Source organism: Dama dama, chromosome 9 (genome assembly GCF_033118175.1).
Source record: "Dama dama isolate Ldn47 chromosome 9, ASM3311817v1, whole genome shotgun sequence".
NCBI lineage: Eukaryota > Metazoa > Chordata > Mammalia > Artiodactyla > Cervidae > Dama > Dama dama.
In genome coordinates this window covers 25,787,528-25,805,914 of record NC_083689.1, presented here as the reverse complement: position 1 = coordinate 25,805,914, position 18,387 = coordinate 25,787,528, and the positions used below count along the sequence as shown (strand labels likewise).

General features: G+C 51.9%; 2 protein-coding genes across 2 annotated transcripts; both read left to right on the top strand.

Moving 5' to 3' along the window:
- Positions 1–1,247: 1,247 nt before the first annotated feature.
- On the top strand, positions 1,248–3,031 carry LOC133062793 (interleukin-3-like). Its single transcript, XM_061152174.1, has 5 exons — positions 1,248–1,403; positions 1,502–1,537; positions 2,543–2,635; positions 2,763–2,798; positions 2,918–3,031. Exons 1-5 carry the CDS (start codon positions 1,248–1,250, stop codon positions 3,029–3,031), a joined length of 435 nt encoding a protein of 144 aa, XP_061008157.1.
- Positions 3,032–15,794: 12,763 nt separating this feature from the next.
- Positions 15,795–18,035, top strand: CSF2 (colony stimulating factor 2). Its single transcript, XM_061149326.1, has 4 exons — positions 15,795–15,969; positions 16,070–16,111; positions 16,836–16,961; positions 17,739–18,035. Exons 1-4 carry the CDS (start codon positions 15,811–15,813, stop codon positions 17,844–17,846), a joined length of 435 nt encoding a protein of 144 aa, XP_061005309.1. The 5' UTR covers positions 15,795–15,810; the 3' UTR covers positions 17,847–18,035.
- The last annotated feature ends 352 nt before the right edge of the window (positions 18,036–18,387 follow it).

The window sequence follows — 18,387 nt, the reverse complement described above, 5'->3', positions numbered from 1 at the left end:
ACCATGTGTGCTTTATTCACAATGCCTGCACATAGCAAGTGCTTCATATAAGTTTGTTGAATGAATTGTTCTTAATGCGTACCCAGTCCTCAGCTTCCTTATGTCTTTCTGTTGTCTAATTTCACTCATGCCTTTTAGACTCTCCACTTGCTTTTTGAGGGTGCTCTGGGCCCAGATCCGAGAGCTGAGCCAGGGGCCTACGGCCACAGGCATGTTGTCATGACATGGCCTTACATCACAGGCTCTTCACCTGCCTCTGCTGCAGCCACATCCTGGTCCTTGTCTTCAGCAGATCTGCTCCTGCTTAGAAGCCTGACACACCCAAATTCCCCTGCCTCAGCATAACCTCCTATCCTTCATCTCCCCACACTGACACTGATCACATCACACTGCACCCCAGCCCCTGGCTTTTCCATCCTGACTCTCTTCTTCCTCCCACCGCAGGTCCAGTGATCTCAAAGAACTCTTCCCCATGTCCCTGTGACACCCCTTTACCAAAACCCCCTGCCCCGAGCCTATGTTAGGGCCTGACATGCCCATGCGGCAGGGGGTCACCTCTTCTTCCAGGGCCTGCCTTCTGAGCCCCCCACCCTACAAGTCTGCCTTCTTCCTATCTGGGTGCTGCTTCTCTGGTCCTTTGAGGACCAAACCCCCGCCCAGGGTCTGCCCTGTTCAGCAAACCCTTCCTGCCAACCTGCATCAGCCGAATCACCTTCAGAACAGACTGGGATCCAGACCCCTGCAACACAAGTCTCTCCTTTATTCACTGGCTGCCAGATAAATTCCTGCCTGCTCCACTGGGCCTTCACCTGGTCACCCGTTCAGAACCAGGCAGTGCTAGGTGGGGTGGGCAGCAGAAGGTCAGGGCTGTTCAGGGCATGGCAGGACCGCACCCCACTGGGGAGGAGCTCAGAGTCAGGGGACCCCTCACCTGTCAGAGAGGATCTCTCACCTATCTCCACTCTGCCCAGTGACCTGCCTGTCTCTTAGCCTCCTTGGCAAGATAAGGTGATACCCTCTGAGTAAGTTTTTTTTCAAGTTTCACTGTTCTCGAGTACTAGAAAGTGATGAATAAGTCTGTGGTTTGCTATGGAGGTTCCATGTCAGATAAAGATTCTTCCGAAGCCCGCCCTCCACTCGCTTCCCCGGGGCATGGGCACACTGTATAAAAGTCGGAGGCTGTCTCGGACACTTCAGAACGCCACGAAGGACCTAGACAAGACAGAATCCATCCTGCCAGCCCAAACATGAGCAGTCTCTCCATCTTGCATCTGCTCCTGGTCCTGCTTGCACTCCATGCCCCTCAGGCAAAGGGGTTGCCTGTCACAACATCGAGGTCTCGATATTCTGCCTTGATGAAGGAAATTATGAATGACTTAGAGAAAATAACTACGACTCCAACAGTGAGTAGCTGGGATAAGGTTGGCAAGGGGCAGGAAAGGGCTGGCAGGTGCCTTGGGCAAATAGGACTCAGGAGCTTGCTCTCTCTCTGCCTCAACAGGACTCCTTGAGCTCAGATGAGAAGAATTTCCTGACGGTAAGAGTTCAACCCCACACATGGGTGCCCTTGGGTGGGTTCCCATCTACTTCCTGCCTGGTGACCTCAGGCATGTCACACCACCTTGGTTAGCCTCTGTGTTTTCATCTATAAGTAGGGTTAACAGCACCTATCTCAGTGGTGGTGTTGTGAAAATCAAATGCACCCTGCGTGTCAAGTTCCCAGACCAGTGTCTGGTGCTTAACGGGTGCTCGGGACATTCCCCCAGTTATGGCTGTTAATAATGAAAATTATTTTTTTTTATTACAAAATGAAAAGGCAGCTCTAGATGAACAATCCTGGAGGCCTTAAGCTCAGTTTTCAGTGGGGCAGTTTCTGGGCTGGCAGACTAAAATTTCCCACAGGATCATGCTTGCCACCTTCCTTTTCCTTAAATAATTGAGTCATGTTTTCCAGTGCCAACCAGCACTCGTCATCATCACTTTTAGCTATTTTTCCTAACGTGGTTATTTCACCTTTGCTTTCATGGCAATTCTTGGGTCAAACAAGAGGTAGAATCTCTCCTGAGTTCATTGGCCATTTGCATTTCCCCTCTCTTAGGCACTAATAGTTCACACGCTGCACCCCTTTCCAGGCTGGGGTCTCTGTGATTGTCTTCCTGACTTCAAGGAGCCGTTAATTCAGTTATGGCCTTTTAGCTGCAAATATTTCCTTTAGGCAGACTTTTGCCTTTTTAGAGTCTGTTTGGGGAAGTATTTTTTTCCCCCAAGTGCAAAAAGATCCACCCAAGCCATTCATGCAGCTCACAAGAGCCACAGGCTTGGTTCGTGGGTGATGTAAAGCTTGTCTGGGGAGTGCATCCACCTCTTGGCTGGTGACCTTTGGAGCAGTTCAGGGACCTACCTGGGGCAAGAAAGGGACTAGGAAGGAGCTGTCTGGGGATGTCCCCAAAAGCAGGATTGGAAAACTGTGAGGGTGACTTCAGCCCACCCGTGAGGACACTCTCCAACTTTTCCCCCTTACATGTGTTCTTTGTCCCCTTAGAAAGAGAGCCTTCTGCAGAAAAACCTGAAAGTATTCATGACATTTGCCACAGATACTTTTGGAAATGATTCAAAAATCATGAAAAATCTTAAGGTATGTGAAGCTGTTAAGGGCTGGGGGATCCCTACCTTGACCCTGCCCTTTCTCTGGTAGGAGGATAGCAGGTTTTGCTTATCATCGAGGAGAGTCTCTGATTGTTTGCTTTGGTCTCTCCCCACAGGAATTCCAGCCAGTGCTGCCCACAGCCACATCCACGGTAAGCTGCCCCCAAAATGCCCCTGAGGTGATGCCCTGAGCCACATCCTGACCCCAGCCTGTCATCCACCTTCCAACCTGGCTCCATCTGATGATGCCTCCTTCTTTGTTTCTACACAGGAAAATCCAATTTTTATTGAGAAAAACAAGTTGGGGGATTTTCGGATGAAACTGGAAGAATATCTGGCTATCATTAGAAACTATCTGAAGTCCAAGAACCTGTGGTTTCCCTAACATCTGAAGTCTGAAGCCCAGTTCCCTCTCTGAAGCCTCAGAGCATCAGTGACAACAGACTGTCCTAAATTTCTTCGATGTTTCTCACATGGTCCAGGCCTGGAAGAATTTTCTCCTGTGGAGTCAGATGAATCATTAACTATTTAATTCCTGAAATGTGTGGCCCCCATTTGTCCTTTTGCGATTATGTTCTCATTTTTAATCTATTGAGACTTATTTATTTATGTATGTATTTATTTATTACCTTGTGCAAATGTGAAGGGTATTTATTTTAGCAGAGGAGCCATGTTCTGCTCCTTCTGGACAAGACTTAAGATGGGGAATTGGGAATATGTTCATTTGTACCTCAGGTTTGAAACTGAGGTACACATCTGTGAAAATAAACTACACTCTCTGAACAAATGCTTTGTTGCTAGTGTCTCAGTTTGACTCAGGTCTCAGTAACTCTCTCGCCTGATGATTTAACATGCCTCCTTGCACCAAATGGGCCCTTGTACCCACACCCTGGCAATCTGTACTCCATTGGGGAGCCAGATTGAATTTTAGAAAAGGCAAATGCGATCAGGTTGGTTTATACTTAATTTTCCAGTCCTGGAGGGTCTTCTGGACCTTGTCCAGATTTGCTGTTGTTGTTTAGTCACTAAGTCGTGTCCAGCTCTTTTGTGATCCCATGGACCATAGCCCACCAGGCTCCTCTGTCCATGGGATTTCCCAGGAAAAAATATTAGAGTAGATTGCCATTTCCTTCTCCAGGGACTCTTCCTAACCCAAGGATCAAACCTGCATCTCCTGCATTGACAGACAGATTCTTGACCACTGAGTCACCAGGAAAGACCCATACAGAGACCTAGGCCTGATTCCATCTAGCGCTTCTATTTTCCTATTCTCACCGCTACCTATCTTCTCAATACTCCAGGTAACAGAAGTGCTGTGGCTTCCTAGGTGAACCACACACCTTTTTTTACACCTCTAAACTTTTACCCACACTGTTACTGCAGCCTCGCATGCCCTGATCCTGATTCAACATGCCCAAGTTCATTATAAAAAGCTGTTTACTTGAAGTAACAAGTAACACTCTTGAGTATTTAAAGAGTCATTTTCCAGTATATTTTCTAATGCCTAGTGAAGCATTGCTGCTGCTGCTAAGTCGCTTCAGTAGTGCCCGACTCTGTGCGACCCCATAGATGGCAGCCCACCAGGCTTCCCTGTCCCTGGGACTCTCTAGGCAAGAACACTGGAGTGGGTTGCCATTTCCTTCTCCAGTGTGTTAGGATGCTTCAAAAGGATGAGTGAAGGTAGTAAAAGAGAAGATGCAATCTATCTTTTGAATTACTAATAGAGCAGACTGAAATCTTTCTTATTAAAGAAGACCAGGAATAACATAATAAAAACAAGTCATTGAGCCAATACCATACTATCCTGATGACTGTAGCTTTGTAGTATAGTTTGAAATCAGGTAAGTTGATTCTTCCAGCTCCATTTTTATTTCTCAAGACTGCTTTGGCTATTTAAGATAGCTAGGACATGGAACGGAGAAACCAATGGCACCCACTCCAGTACTCTTGCCTGGAAAATCCTGTGGATGGAGGAGCCTGGTAGGCTGCAGTCCACAGGGTTGCTAAGAGTCGGACACGGCTAAGTGACTTCTTTCACTTTTCACTTCAACTCATTGGAGAAGGAAATGGCAACCCACTCCAGTGTTCTTGCCTGGAGAATCCCAGAGACGGGGGAGCCTGGTGGGCTGACATCTATGGGGTCACACAGAGTCGGACACGACTGAAGTGACTTAGCAGCAGCAGCAGGACATGGAAGCAACCTAGACATCCATCAACAGATGAATGGATAAAGCCGCTATGGTACATAGATGCAATGGAATATTACTCAGCCATAAAAAGGAATGCATTTCAGTCAGTTCTAATAAAGTGGATGAACCTACAGCCTATTATGCAGAGTGCAGGGAGTCAGAAAAAGAAAAACAAATATTGTATACTAACGCATATATAGGGAGTCTAGAAGGATGGCACTACTAAACCTGTTCACAGAGCAGCAATGGAGATGCAGAGATAGAGAACAGACTCAGGACAAGGGTGGGGGAGAAGAGGGAGAGGGTGAAGTGAATGAAGAGAGCAGCATGGAAGCATATGCACGAACATATGTAAACAGACAGCCAATGGGAATTTGCTGCATGACTCAGCGAACTCAAACTGGGCTCAGTAATAACCTAGATGGGCAGGAAAGGGTGGGGGTGGGAGGGACATTCAAGAGTGAGGGGGGACAGATGTACACCTATAATTCATTCATGTTGATGTCTGACAGAAATAAAACCAATATTGTAAAGCAACCACCAATTAAAAAGAAATAAATATATTTTTTAAAAAAGTCAGAAACAGTCTCCTGTATCTTATGAAGGATGTGTAAATGCGTGCAATAATTCTTTTTAAAAAACTTACTATAAAGTGCCTGTGTTTAGGGGATTTGGAATCTTATTGAAAAAGAAAAAATGAATACATGGGAGAACAAAAGACTAGCTCAAATGTTGCATACCTCTGGGTTATTCACACTACTCGAGGACAGAGCCCTGAAAGAGATGGGTGGACAGAGACCCACTGGGAGGACTGCCACTGTAGCCCTGGGGTGGAACAGACTGATGTGCATGACAGAGGCTGGGACATCACTGAATGTGGCTTCAGTCTGCCACCTGACCCTTGGGGTCCCACTGACCCTTTAGCTCCGAGTGCCTCCCTCTCAGGCTCCCCTGCATCCTGCCCAGTGTACTTTCTCCAGTCTGAGGGTTCAGGGGAGGCGGGGCAGGGCAAACTTTCTCCTGTCGCTATGCTAAGGAGCAATGTCATCCTTTCCAACTCCTCATAAGTCCCATAAAGGCTTTGGGTGCTGAATACCTAGGAGTCTGGCCCTCTACTGGACGCGGGGGATATGGCAGTGATTAGACGGATGGAAGGTGTTCAGGGAGCTTGCTTTAGATTGAATGGCCTTGGAAGGTCTTTTCAAGGAGGTGACATATGAATGACAAGAAACTGCCAGCCACACAGCAACCAGGGAGAAGAGATCTCTGGACAGAAAGTACAACAGCTGTTGCCTAGAGACTGAAATGAGCTGAGAGCACCACAGAAGGAAGAGTCCACAATTCTCCCTCAGTCTCTCCCTTCCCTCCTCAAGTCCAAGCCCTGTGTTAGTAACCAGTCACTGCAGGAAGTGGTCAGACAACAGAGACTTAGTGCGGAGAGATCAGAGGATGTGGAGTGTGAGGTCAGCACAGGCAGGACCTATGGGTCCTGGGTGGAGGTGACGTGCTTGAGAAGTTGTTGTTCAGTCACTAAGTCATGTCCAAATTTTTGCAACACTATGGAATGCAGCATGCCAGGATTCCCTGTCCTTTACTATTTCCCAGAGTTTGCTCAAACTCATGTCCATTGAGCCTGTGAAACTTGAGAAGGGGGTGGGCCTTTTTGGATTCTGGGAGTTTCTTCATTGCCCTTCTTGTAGAACAGTCCAGGTTGCTCCAGGCTGAACGGGGATAAACATGAGCCCAGCACTGTTTCATCCTTGACCCCAAATCGCAGACCCTGCCTGGGTCTAGCACAACCAGGCCCAAGCACGGTCCTGATCTGTGGCCCAGAACCAACAGGTGGTCAGTTCCCAGTTGAGTTGGGGTATTTTTACGTCATGTCCATCTGCCTGCAGGGAGATGGCTGATGACCAAATGGTATGTCCTGGGTCAGTCTCCCGCAGGTCTTAGAGCCTGGCTAGACTGTCCTTAGTGCCAGCTCTATAATTCCAGTTGCCACTAGGGGGCATCAAAGCCCCATCATAAATTGCACAAAGGCCAAGTGAAGGCCAAAGCCTTTCCCAATCCAAGGTGCCTTTTTAGCAGGGAAGTAGATAAAAGGAATTTTATTTCTTATTTTAATTAAAACATATTATGGAAAAGAATCTTAACTATATATACACACACACTATATATAGTATATAACTACATATATAGTATATAAATAAATCATTTTGCTATACACCTGAAACACTGTAAATTAACTATTCTTCAATTTTCAAAAATAGTATTTTTTTTATTATAATGGTAATATGAGAGAAAATATATGCTCTTTACTGATAAACTTTGGGGTTTTGTTTGTTTAAATAAACTTGGAAATATAGAAAAATAGAGTAAAAAGAAATTGCCAGGAAGGCAAGTTCCTGAGGCAAGAACTCAGAGAGGCATCACCTCCCTCCCTCCATGGTGCGAATCCTCTTGTTCCAGGAATAGGCTCTGCTCCCCCTACCCTGGCATTTCACTTAGTTCAGCAAGCACCCTGAAGACCCTCCACAGCTTACCCAGGCTGGAGCAGAGGGTTGGGAGAGACACTAGATCAGGCCTGGGGGCTTCTTGGCTATGTCCAGTTTGCCCAGGATGGTGTGGTGTGGGTTATTACATACAGAGCAATGGACAGCTGGGTGTGGATCTTGTCAGAGGTGCTTCTCTCAGGAGGTAATGTGGAGGGAGCTTGAGAAAGGAGCAGGGTTCATCAGGCAGCCCGAGGTACCGACAGGGATGTCAGACGGATGGTGCCAGGGTGCAAGGGTGTGGCGGTCTGAGAGCATAGGGTGAGCTGGGGGTCACAGGCGGTGAGGTCACTTACAGGACCACAGTGTGGGTGCCCAATGGCCAGGTGGGGACAGGTCCCCCAGAACTCCTTTGGTCACTGCCTTTGTTTTCAGAGTCTGAGGACCGTGGGCCCTAGGACCCACCTAATCTCTGGGTCTCAGCCTGGTCCCTCCTCAATTCCTCCCCCTTTGCTCAGCCCAGCACAGCCACTGTGGAGATAGCAAGACTAGACAACCATGCCTGAGGAGTGGGGATTGTACGGAGATGGAGGGAGAGGATGGGGCCACATCACTGTGTTTAGGGCCAACGGGAAGAGCCAAGGCCGAAGGAGAGATGCTGGAGGAAAGAGGGGGATCTCTGGAGCCATGGTGGGAGGGAGGGAGGGAGAGGCAGAGGTTGTGTGGGCCAGAGTGATGGGTTGAGGTCTCACCATGGGCTGGGCCTCAATTTTTCTCCTTGAAAACCTCAGGTCAGGCTCATGCCCACTGAGGCACAGGAGCCCTTTAAGTCTGGTCCAGAGACCACCCGGAATCTCTCCCTTGACTGAACCCAGGCCTCTAGAGGTACCTACTGCCTACTGGCTCCAGCTTTAGGGGTGCACAGCACAGCTACAGTGCTTCAGTTCCATCCTCCATTCACAGAACCACCACATGCTTATCACTAAAATCTTCTACGTGACTGTCCCTTCTCCTACCCAGCACACCCCCCACTCTCCACGTCTGCACACAGTGGGCTTAGATCCATTCTTGCTCCCATCCCCACGCCTCATGGAGCTTCTGAGAGAGACCACTGGCTCACAGCCATACCCCGGCTTGGCTGGTAGTCAAGGCCCCACCAGCTCCTCAGAGATCCCAGACTCAGCTTCCACCTCCAGCCTTGGCGCAAGCTGTGGCTTTCCATAGGTCTTCCTGCTTCCCAGGGTCCACAGGATCCCAGCCTGAGGTCTTCTCGCCACCTCCTCAGACAGGTGCCCTTGAACTGGCTGCCCCTGGGACTTCCTTCAGCCAACAACAGGCGAGTGTCTCCACTCAGCCTGCCCTGGAGAGCACCACATGGGCCGTGCCCTAGATGAAGTAGGGCAGCCAGGGACAGCAGACTGACAATGAAGACGTGTAGCTCAGAAAGGAGCTGTGTTGGGAAAGGAGCATGGCTGGGCCTGTGCCTGTGGCCAGGATGAAGCATAGGGTTATAAGAGCACCTGGGAATAGGGTGCTGTGGCAGACAGCTGCGAGTGTGGGTCCATATCTGGGGGTGATGGTGGTAGGGTGTTCCCTCTCCTTCCACTGTTTATGTCCTGTCCCCTGTGGGGAGAAGGACCAGGGATCCCTTGAGTGTGGTAATAAAATCAATGGACCCCTCAGAGGGGGTCTGAACCTTGAATGAGAGTGGGGAAAACATTTTGGACAAGCTCACCCTATGCCAATGAGCATCCAACAAATGTGACTGTTTTCCTCAGGCTGAGGGCTAGACTCAGTGGCTGCTTTTTCCTACAAGGCAAAGCCGTAGGCTCCTGGCAGTCTGGGACCACCTCCTCCCACCCCGGACAGGGGGTAGGACTAGGGAGGACAGTGCCCTACACCCGTGTTGTCAGTTGACTCTCTCCAGGAAAATCCATGTAACTGAGTCATTTCCTAGTCAGCTGACCTTGAATCCCCAGGCTGCCTGGCAGGGTTTGCTCCTGGGGGTTGCATGCGGGGTGGTGCTGGGGTACTGAGGAAAGGTCTAAACAGGAAAACCCCCTACCACCCCAACCAGAAACCTCCGGAGACTCGCCCAGACTCCAGTGATCACTCCCCTCTCTTTCCAACAGCGTGATAAAGGCTGGAAGCGGGAGGCACCCATTCAGTCAAAACAGAAAACAGCCCCCCGTGCAGCCCAGAACTTCCTTGTTAGGAAGTTGTTACCTGCAAAGCAGACCTTCACCTCCTTGTAGAGATAAGCCAACTGGGGTCCAGAGGTGGAAATCACAGTCTGAGGTCATGCAGTGAAAAGTGGCCAAGCTTGAAGGCAGGCCCATTGGCCTCCAACCCTTATTCAACACAAAGGCAGTTGCTGTGTCCCCACAACCCTACACAGGGGACTTGGCACAACCCTTGCTAGGATGTGGCCTGAGGGAGTGGGAAGTGAAGATGTGTTTCAGGGAGGGTGTGTTTATGAGTCGATGGCCCTAGGGATGGGAGGAGGGATCCCCAAGGAACCCCTGTGGTCATCCTAGAGACACTGTGCGGGCCATTTCCCTCCCCTGCCCCACAGTTCACTGACCCCTTTGTCACTACTCCTGCTGGGAGGGGCTAGGGGGCCTCTGAGGAAGGTGCTGGGAGGAGGTAGGGGGTTCTGCCCAGAGGCAGAGGTGCAAAACAGGGAGCTTGTGGCTCAAGGCCAGAGCCTTCTGGGACCTGAAGAACAGAACTGGAAGCAAAAGACACATCTGCCCAAATAGGACCTCGGGTGAGTCCGAGGGAGCCCTAACACTTCAGAAAAGTCCTGAAGGAAGCTCGTTCCAGAACCACCCATCTTGCCCCGAAGAGAAAGCTTGCCATCTGCAACCTTGACTGGCCCATCAGCTAGCTCCAGGAGGACTGGTGAGAGAGCTGGGCTAGGGTCCCCAGGCTCCTGCCCAGTGCCTTTGCCTGAATTCCAGCCCCAAACATAGAGAGAAGTGAGGGGCACCTTAAGGACTTTGGGAAGTTGTAAAGGCTTCTGGTAAAGATTTCTCCTTTTAATTTTTAATGAAGTCTCCAATGTTTCCCCTCCCCCCACCCCACCCCCCCACCCCCCACTGTCCCACCAAGGAGGCATGTAAAGGCAGAGGCCCTTTCTAAGTATCTGGTGACACTCCTAGCTGGAGACAGCTCAAGCTGGGGAAGAGCTTAAAGGGACAGAGATTCACAGGTGGGGGGGTGCATTTCCAGCCCTGGAGGGGGTCTTCTGGCAGGGTGAGAGGCATAGGTTGGGGGAGGGAAGGCCTGATGCACCTACCCTTGGGGTGAAATAGCAAAGAAGCCCCATGGACCAAGGAGTGAACTGAAAAGGACATCTCATCATCCTTGGGTGCTAAGTTGCTTCAGTCGTGTCTGACTCTGTGGGACCCCATGGACTGCAGCCCACCAGGCTCCTCTGTCCACGGGATTCTTCAGGCAAGAACACTGGAGTGGGTTGCATTTCCTCCTCCAGGGGATTTTCCGAACTGAGGAATCAAACGTACGTCTCTTATGTCTCCTGTGTTGGCAGGCGGGTTGTTTACCACTACCACCTGGGAAGCCCCAGAAAACACATCATCCCTGACCGGGAATCGAACCTGGTCTGTGGTAGTGAAAGTGCCGAATCCTGGTGACTAGACCACTATCATCCTTGGCCCTGCCTTAAAGTTGGCACACCTGGGTACTGCCCAAGGCTTGGCTCACTCTGTGCAGTGCTCTGGTGCCAGGAACTTCCTCTTCACCAGTGACTTCCACATGTCTTATGCCCTGACTTCTCTCTGACCTTTGGGCCCATGTGGCCACAAGTGAGTCTTCTGAAGTTCCCCTGGCCTCTCAAAATTGCCACATCCAGTCCAGTCTGGACTGACTCCCCAAACCTCTCTGACACTTTGGGTCTCCCCCATCGCAGCAAATGGTCCTACTGTCCACCCAGCAGCCTGAACTAGAACGCTTAGTGTCAGAGGTTCCTCACTCACCTCCTAACCCCAACCCACACATCTAGTGAGTCTCCGCAAGGCTTTCTCTTAGCTTGCTTCACTCTCATTTCATGACTGACCCCTCCGGGCTGTTCACTTTCTGGGCATGTCTTGACTGATACCCTCAACACTGTGCCTATGAGTCTGGTCCCTGTCCTCCCTGCCCCTACCCAACATGAGCATCAGAAGTGAGCTCTGAGAGCAGACGGCTGTGAGGTCAGCCACACACCCACCTCCCTGGAAGGTGGGCTATATGGATGCAGAGTTCACAAACACATGGTTGGGGGTTAACCACCCTCAGACTCCCCTAGACCAATCGAAACTCGCCAGTGCCAGGGGTCTTGGGATACCCAGAGAACAGGACCACAACAGCTCTCCATGACAGCCTGGCCTTTCAGAGCGACATCTCTTTCAGGAAGGGCGAGCCACTCACAGTGCTGTCCCCACACTGGGTTCTCCTGAGGGTTCCCCCATGAGCCCAGAGCCTGGGTGGTGTGTCGAGAAAGATGTTCTCTGGGCTGCAGCTGGGCAAGGAGTAGCTATCCCTGCAAATTCCAGTAAGGCTGAGTCCCCTGCCCTGTTTGGACTTTAGAAAACTCCCAAAGCGATGCCTCCTACCTGGGAGGATTCTCCCATGAAGTTTCCTGGGACAAGCAACAATTTCCCATGTGAGGTAGCAATAATTAAATGCATTGTACAGATGAGGGAGCTGAGGCTTGGGGCGGAGGGGCTTTCTTGGGCTACCCAGGGATCAATGGTGGAGAGTTTAATCCTGAGACAGAGAGATGCCTGGACATCAGGCTCTGCTGGGGAAATTCTGCCTTTGGCCCCCAGGGCTTCCTGGGGATGGTGACAGGCCATCCTAGCTTCTCTGCCAACACCTGGAGAAGTCTTTCTTTATAGATGCCCCGAGGGGGACATCCCTCTGCTCGCCTAGCCAGGTGACTAGCATTTCCTGGCTTTCTGATCCCTGAGACAGAAGATATCAGAGGAGCAGGAATGGATATGGGTTCAAATCCCATCTCTGCCATCAGTGATTGTATGAACTGGGTGGGCCACTGCTCTCCTGGTTCTCAGGTCCCCAGGGAGGAAAAGGACCCCCCCCCAATCAAGGGGTGGCAGGCCCAGGGAGGGCAAGATCAGCTGAGAAGCTCGTGCAAAGGTCCCATAGGATGCAAGGCACCCTGAGGCCCATTTCCTTCCCTTGTGATAACTTCCTCTGTGAAAAAGATGCCAGAGAAACCACAAGCCCCTAATTTCCCTCAGAGTCTGTGGGAGGGACACTCACAGGAAACCGCTTCCAGAGGGTTTCCTCCTGACCGTGTGGGGAAGGGGCCAAAGAGGAGTCACACTGCCCATCCTGGTCCTTATCCCCACCCTCCCACAGTCCCACTGGGGGCCCTGAGTCAGTGTACCCGCGCGATGCTATCGCTGCCACTTTCCGTGCAGTGCAATCTAGGAATGCCTGCCCCTGTCACAGCCTCAGCTCTGATGTCATCTTTCCAGAAGAAAGATGCGTGGCTGCCCATGAACCTCACTGTCAAACCCCTGGACTTCCGTCCTCTGTGTGCCGACTTCAATGCCCACAGGCCACCCTGCTGGTGTGGACCTCTCCTTGTGGCTCCTGCTCCTCGTTTCCTTCTCTCCCAGGACCACTGGCCAGTCTCTTGCCCAGCTATCATGCCTCTGGCCCCTAGACACTACTGCCCTGGCCATCAGCCCTTCTTCTCAGATAACAGGGCCCTCAGATCCTACAGGTCTGCTTTTTCATCCCCTGGGTCTTCACCTTGGGCACATGGACAGTAGCTCTAACCCTCCTTGCTTACACTCCACAGCACACTGTGTAACCCGTCTCCTCTTCACCATGTTGTTGTTGTTGTTTGGTTACTAATTTGTGTCACCTCTTTGAAACCCCAGGAACTGTCCCCATGTGACTCCCTAGGCAAGAAAGCTAGAGTGTGTTGCCATTTCCTTCTCCAAGGGATCTTCCCAACCCAGGGATCAAACCTGTGCCTCCTGCATTGGCAGGTGGATTCTTTACTTCTGAGCCACCAGGGAAGCCCCTCTTCACCACACCTGTCCCTAAACCTCTCTGTTTGTGCCCAAGACACTCTCCCCCTAAACTATCCTCTTCCTCCCTCCGGCAACCTGACTTGCCACCTGACTCTACTTGCCCTTTCAGCATGCACTGGGAGGCAGCATCTCCCAGGAAAATTCTCTGGTGCCCTCTGACCACTGAGCTGGAAGAAGTGGTTCCTTGAGATTCCTTAGCTCTGAATTTCCTCCATCCCAGCCTGGATCATACAACGGGAGGGTCCACTGCTCCCCTATAGAACTGAAAGCCTTCACCGCTAGATGAAAGGACCAGTGGGTCTCAACTTCCTCCTCACTAGCACAGGGCTTGGTGCAGACTGGAAGAGTTTGTTGACTAATTGAGCTGTGACAACTCATTTCAAGGAGGAAAGTGACCTTCCATCTCAGAGGGGCCACACCAGCTCTTTGCCTCCCTGGCCACAAGCTTAGCTATAGCCTGTGGTCCCTATTTCCCACCACACAGCCTCCAGGGCACTGCCTGACACAGACTTCCACTCTGTGTGGGACCTTCACCCAGTGTCCCTGACCCTCTGTTCCCCCTTGAATGCTCCCTGTTAGGGCCTGAGCAGAGGTATCATGGAAACAATAGAGGAAGGGCCAGGGTTTGAACATGCCACACTCTTATCCCCAGTTTGGCCACCTAGAAATGTTCCAGCAGGCGCAAATGAGTAAGGTTGGCCTCACGGTGTGCCCCAGATCCTGGCAGGGACCTTGGGGTGGGGGGCGGGGGGGGGGGGGGTGGTTGGTGTCTGGATGACCAAGGCCTGGTTTCCCTGTACAAGGACAACAACTCTCCCGCTATGCCATGAAACTTGCCAGGGCTGCAGGTTCGGGCCACAGTGCTCAGACAGTGAGTTCTACCTGCTCCCCAGGGCTGTCCACTGGGGCTCAGTAGCATGTCCTCGCTTATGTCTGACACCATCAATCAAGGTTAAACCAGCATCTGGGGCCCTGAGACATCGTTACCCAGTGTGGGGAGTTCCTCCCCTATCAGAGAGGCACCTGCAGAGGCATGGGGGCTCACACAGACGCACCTCACATAAAATACCCTCCCCTCCTGACACATCTGTAAGTATAGACAGCAATCACACTGGCACATGAACACTCAAGATACGGAAGTGTGTGGACCCATACCCCTTCAACCATGAAACTTACAGCATGGGGAAGTAAACACCAATTCATGCCGTCCTCTCCAAAGTCCATTGTGAAAATCAAACACTTCTTAGCCCCTCAAGAGCCTGTGACCTTTCCAGAAGCAGTTCCTGTTCCACAGGGAGGCTGCTGAGCTGGAGGTGGGCTGGCACTGGGGCCACATAGGAAGTTAAGCCTGGAAGAACCTTGGTTAAGAAGCCGTTGTCCCCTGTACCTCCTGTGGATGCAGCCACGACCCTGCTGGTGCCTGCAAGAGGCTGTAGATAGGAGCACAGCGCCCACCTCAAAGGGGACAGTCTGCCCTGCAGAGCGAAGCCAGGTTCACACAACTCAGAAGAAGAGTCACTCAGCAAGGTGGTGTTGGAGGCAGGCTTTGAACTCAGAACCCTGACCCACCCCAGCTGAGAGACCCAACCCACCTATGCAGCTTGGGAGCTGAATATGGCTATGTACACGAGGACTGTTGCTTTCAGATGAGATTTCACCGCGGAGGAACATTCTGGAATCTTTCTGGCTGGACATGCATACGGTTGTTATTCCCTCAGCTCACAGGAGCTGTGAGGCAGAGGGCCCTGGATGGGCACAGCTTGCTGACTGCTCTGGACCCTTGGTAGGAGCTGAGGTGAGCTGTCTCAGGACCATGTCATTGGGCTGGAATCTGCCTAGGTGGGCAGTGAGGCAGGCCTGTGAGAGTCTTCCTCACACTCTAGTCTCTCACTGTGGCCAGAGCTGTGGGCTCTAGGAGGAGAAGGGGAGACTGGGGTCGGAATGGGCCCCAGTGTAGCTCAGCCAGCCCAAAGGCTTCTTGGGACACAGGCAGGATGGGGAGCCAAGGGTGGGGGCGGGGGTAGAAGCCCAATCCAGTGTCTTCCAGGCCCCGCCCTGGCCACTTCAGGCCAGGAAGTCCAAGCTGTACCCAGAGGCCCCTCAGAGGGAGGGGGAAGCCTTGGCAGGTCAGACTGCTGGGGAGGGCTGGAGAATGCTCAAGAAAGCAGGCAGGTGGGCTGCCAATTCTTGGAAGGGCTCATTAGTGAAAACCCCCAAGCCTGACCACCTTGGGGAAAGGCTCACCGTTCCATGTGTAGCTGATAAGGGCCAGGAGATTCCACAGTTCAGGTAGTTCCCCCGCCTCCCTGGCGTTCTGTGGTCACCATTAATCATTTCCTCTAACTGTGTATATAAGAGCTCTTTTGCCAGTGAGCCCAGTGCTCAGAGAGAAAGGCTAAAGTCCTCAAGAGGATGTGGCTGCAGAACCTGCTTCTCCTGGGCACTGTGGTCTGCAGTTTCTCCGCACCCACTCGCCCACCCAGCCCTGTCACCCGGCCCTGGCAGCATGTGGATGCCATCAAGGAGGCCCTGAGCCTTCTGAACCACAGCAGTGACACTGCTGCTGTGATGGTGAGTGAGGGAGGGAGCACAGGCCACGCCTGGGCCACCCTGCTGGCCTGGACTAGTCCTGCCTGTCAGCTCGATAACAGAACATTTTCCTTTTCTACAGAATGAAACAGTAGAAGTCGTCTCTGAAATGTTTGACTCCCAGGTAAGATGCTTCTCTCTGACACACCTTTTCCCAAAGGCCTCTGCCCTGGGGACTGACTCCAGTTTAGATGGACCCTCACAGGGTTGTCCACTTTCTCTCCAGCCAGCTGCCTGCCAGAAGGAGGGTTGCTTAGGAGGCCTTGCCCCTGTGGCAGTCATGTGAACTCCTTTATCAGCTGAGCAGCCATGGACAGACCTAGTGTTCAAGGGTGTAGGGGTCACCAGGGGACAGGTGGGGGTTATGTCATGAGATTGGGGGTGCGGGCTTGGGACACTCACTGTGCCCTGACGCCAAGCCCTGTGGACACCGTGCTGGCCACTGAAAGGCACAGAAGGGTTTCATCAGGAGCAACTATGTTCGCACAGCAGGTTTGGGCAAGCCCCCCCACCCCCTTCCCCCTGAAGGGTGGGAGGACCAGCGATCTCCTTTTCTGGGGGCTGGGACCCTCTTGAGATACCAGACCATGGGAATGTGGCTGTGCCGGCTGGAGGTGGCCTGAGCTGAGTGGTGAGGGCGAGTCAGATTCGTCTGCAGTGGATGGGGGGACAAGGCGGTGTGTATGACAGGGCCTAGCCTGAGCTTAGTCAGGAATAATCCTGTGCCCCTCCTAGACCCTGCTCTTGGGAGAGTGGGATGAGAACAGGGAGCAGTGATGGGGAGGATGTCCTGGGCCCACCAGAGCACACTCGGCCACTGCTCACCAAGGTATGGATATTTCCCACAGGAGCCGACATGCCTGCAGACCCGCCTGAAGCTGTACAAGCAGGGCCTGCGGGGCAGCCTCACTAGTCTCTCGGGCTCCCTGGCCATGATGGCCAGGCACTACGAGCAACACTGCCCCCCCACCCAGGTGAGTGCCCCCATCAGGTCCCCAAGCAGGAAGGTCTCACTGGAGGAGGGCAGAGAAATAGCGGGGAGACAGCTTTGGCTGTGGGCCTTTGGGACCCCAAATGGTTTGAATCAATAGATTTATAATGATCAGCCCTTCCTGAGAGGGAACCACTCTAGGTGTTAAAGTCCTGGAGCTCAAGAGCCTGTGTCATGTCCTAGCGGGAGCTGCTACCTTGCTTGTTATTACCATTAATGATGTCAGAGGTGAGGCAAATACAAGGAAACTCAAGACCTGCCTAAGGCCCAGAGGAAGTTCCATGGCCCAAGTGCCTCCTCCTAAAAGGACTTTCCCCTGGTCCCTCCTGGGCTGCCTGGATTGCATCGGAGCAAGGAGGAACGCTTACTCGGAATGGAAAAAGGCCCCAAACATTCCTTCCCTGTGGGAAAAGTGAGGTCTGTGGCCTTGGAATGTGCTCATTCTGGGCTCCTAGAGACAGCCGGGGCTCAGCTTTGAGCCCTGGCCTGGGACCAAAGACGCAGTGGCCCAGCTGCCCAGCAGACCAGCGTCTGTCTTGCACTTTTATTGGGCCCCTGGTCCAGCTGCCAGTGACAGCGCTGTGCACCCTTTGGGTGACGCATGAGTGGCAAGATGTCACCTGACCCATGTCAGCAGGCGGGTCCCATTCAGGCCTTCTAACCTGTGAGTTCTAAGAGGCAGCACAGAAACATGCTGATGCCTCCCCCACGTTACCCACTCATGCCTGGACTCAGGTTATTTTTCCTTTTCTTTCCTAAGGAAACTTCCTGTGAAACCCAGACTATCACCTTCAAAAGTTTCAAAGAGAACCTGAAGGATTTCCTTTTTATCATTCCCTTTGACTGCTGGGAACCAGTCCAAAAGTGAAGCAGGCCAGACCAGCTGGAAGCCAGCCTGGGAGCTTACCTCACAGATCGCTGCCCTCCTACCCACAAAGAGCCAAACAAAACTCAGGATCTTCACACTGGAGGGACCACAGAGAGGGCCAGAGCTATAGGGGGACACTGACTTGTTCAGGGCCATGTTGACCCTGATACAGGTGTGGCAGGGGAAACGGGAAATGTTTTACACTGGCAGGGATCAGTAATATTTATTTATATATTTATGTATTTTAATATTTATTTATTTATTTATTTAAGCTCATACCCTATATTTATTCAAGATGTTTTTCTATAATAATAAATTATTAAAAGTCTGTTCTTATTTGTGCAGTTTTCCAGTTTGTTTTCAACCATGAGCAAATGTTCAAGGTGCTCTCGTCCCTGGACCAGGGCAGGGAGGGGAGGAAGCTGGGAGTTGGGGGAGGGGGCTGGGGCCTGCAGATCGGGCACAATTGGACAGACAGCACTGTCAGAGCACAGCGGAGATGGGAGCCCACCCGAGTATGACATTCTGCACATGTGGACAT

Bases quoted from the DNA above. Each gene is read 5' to 3' on its own strand.
- CSF2 (XM_061149326.1), top strand. From the start codon at position 15,811: ATGTGGCTGCAGAACCTGCTTCTCCTGGGCACTGTGGTCTGCAGTTTC. The intron at 15,970-16,069 runs GTGAGTGAGGGA...CCTTTTCTACAG, and splicing joins GTGACACTGCTGCTGTGATG to AATGAAACAGTAGAAGTCGT. The intron at 16,112-16,835 runs GTAAGATGCTTC...TATTTCCCACAG, and splicing joins CTGAAATGTTTGACTCCCAG to GAGCCGACATGCCTGCAGAC.
- LOC133062793 (XM_061152174.1), top strand. From the start codon at position 1,248: ATGAGCAGTCTCTCCATCTTGCATCTGCTCCTGGTCCTGCTTGCACTC. The intron at 1,538-2,542 runs GTAAGAGTTCAA...TTGTCCCCTTAG, and splicing joins ATGAGAAGAATTTCCTGACG to AAAGAGAGCCTTCTGCAGAA. The intron at 2,636-2,762 runs GTATGTGAAGCT...CTCTCCCCACAG, and splicing joins AAATCATGAAAAATCTTAAG to GAATTCCAGCCAGTGCTGCC.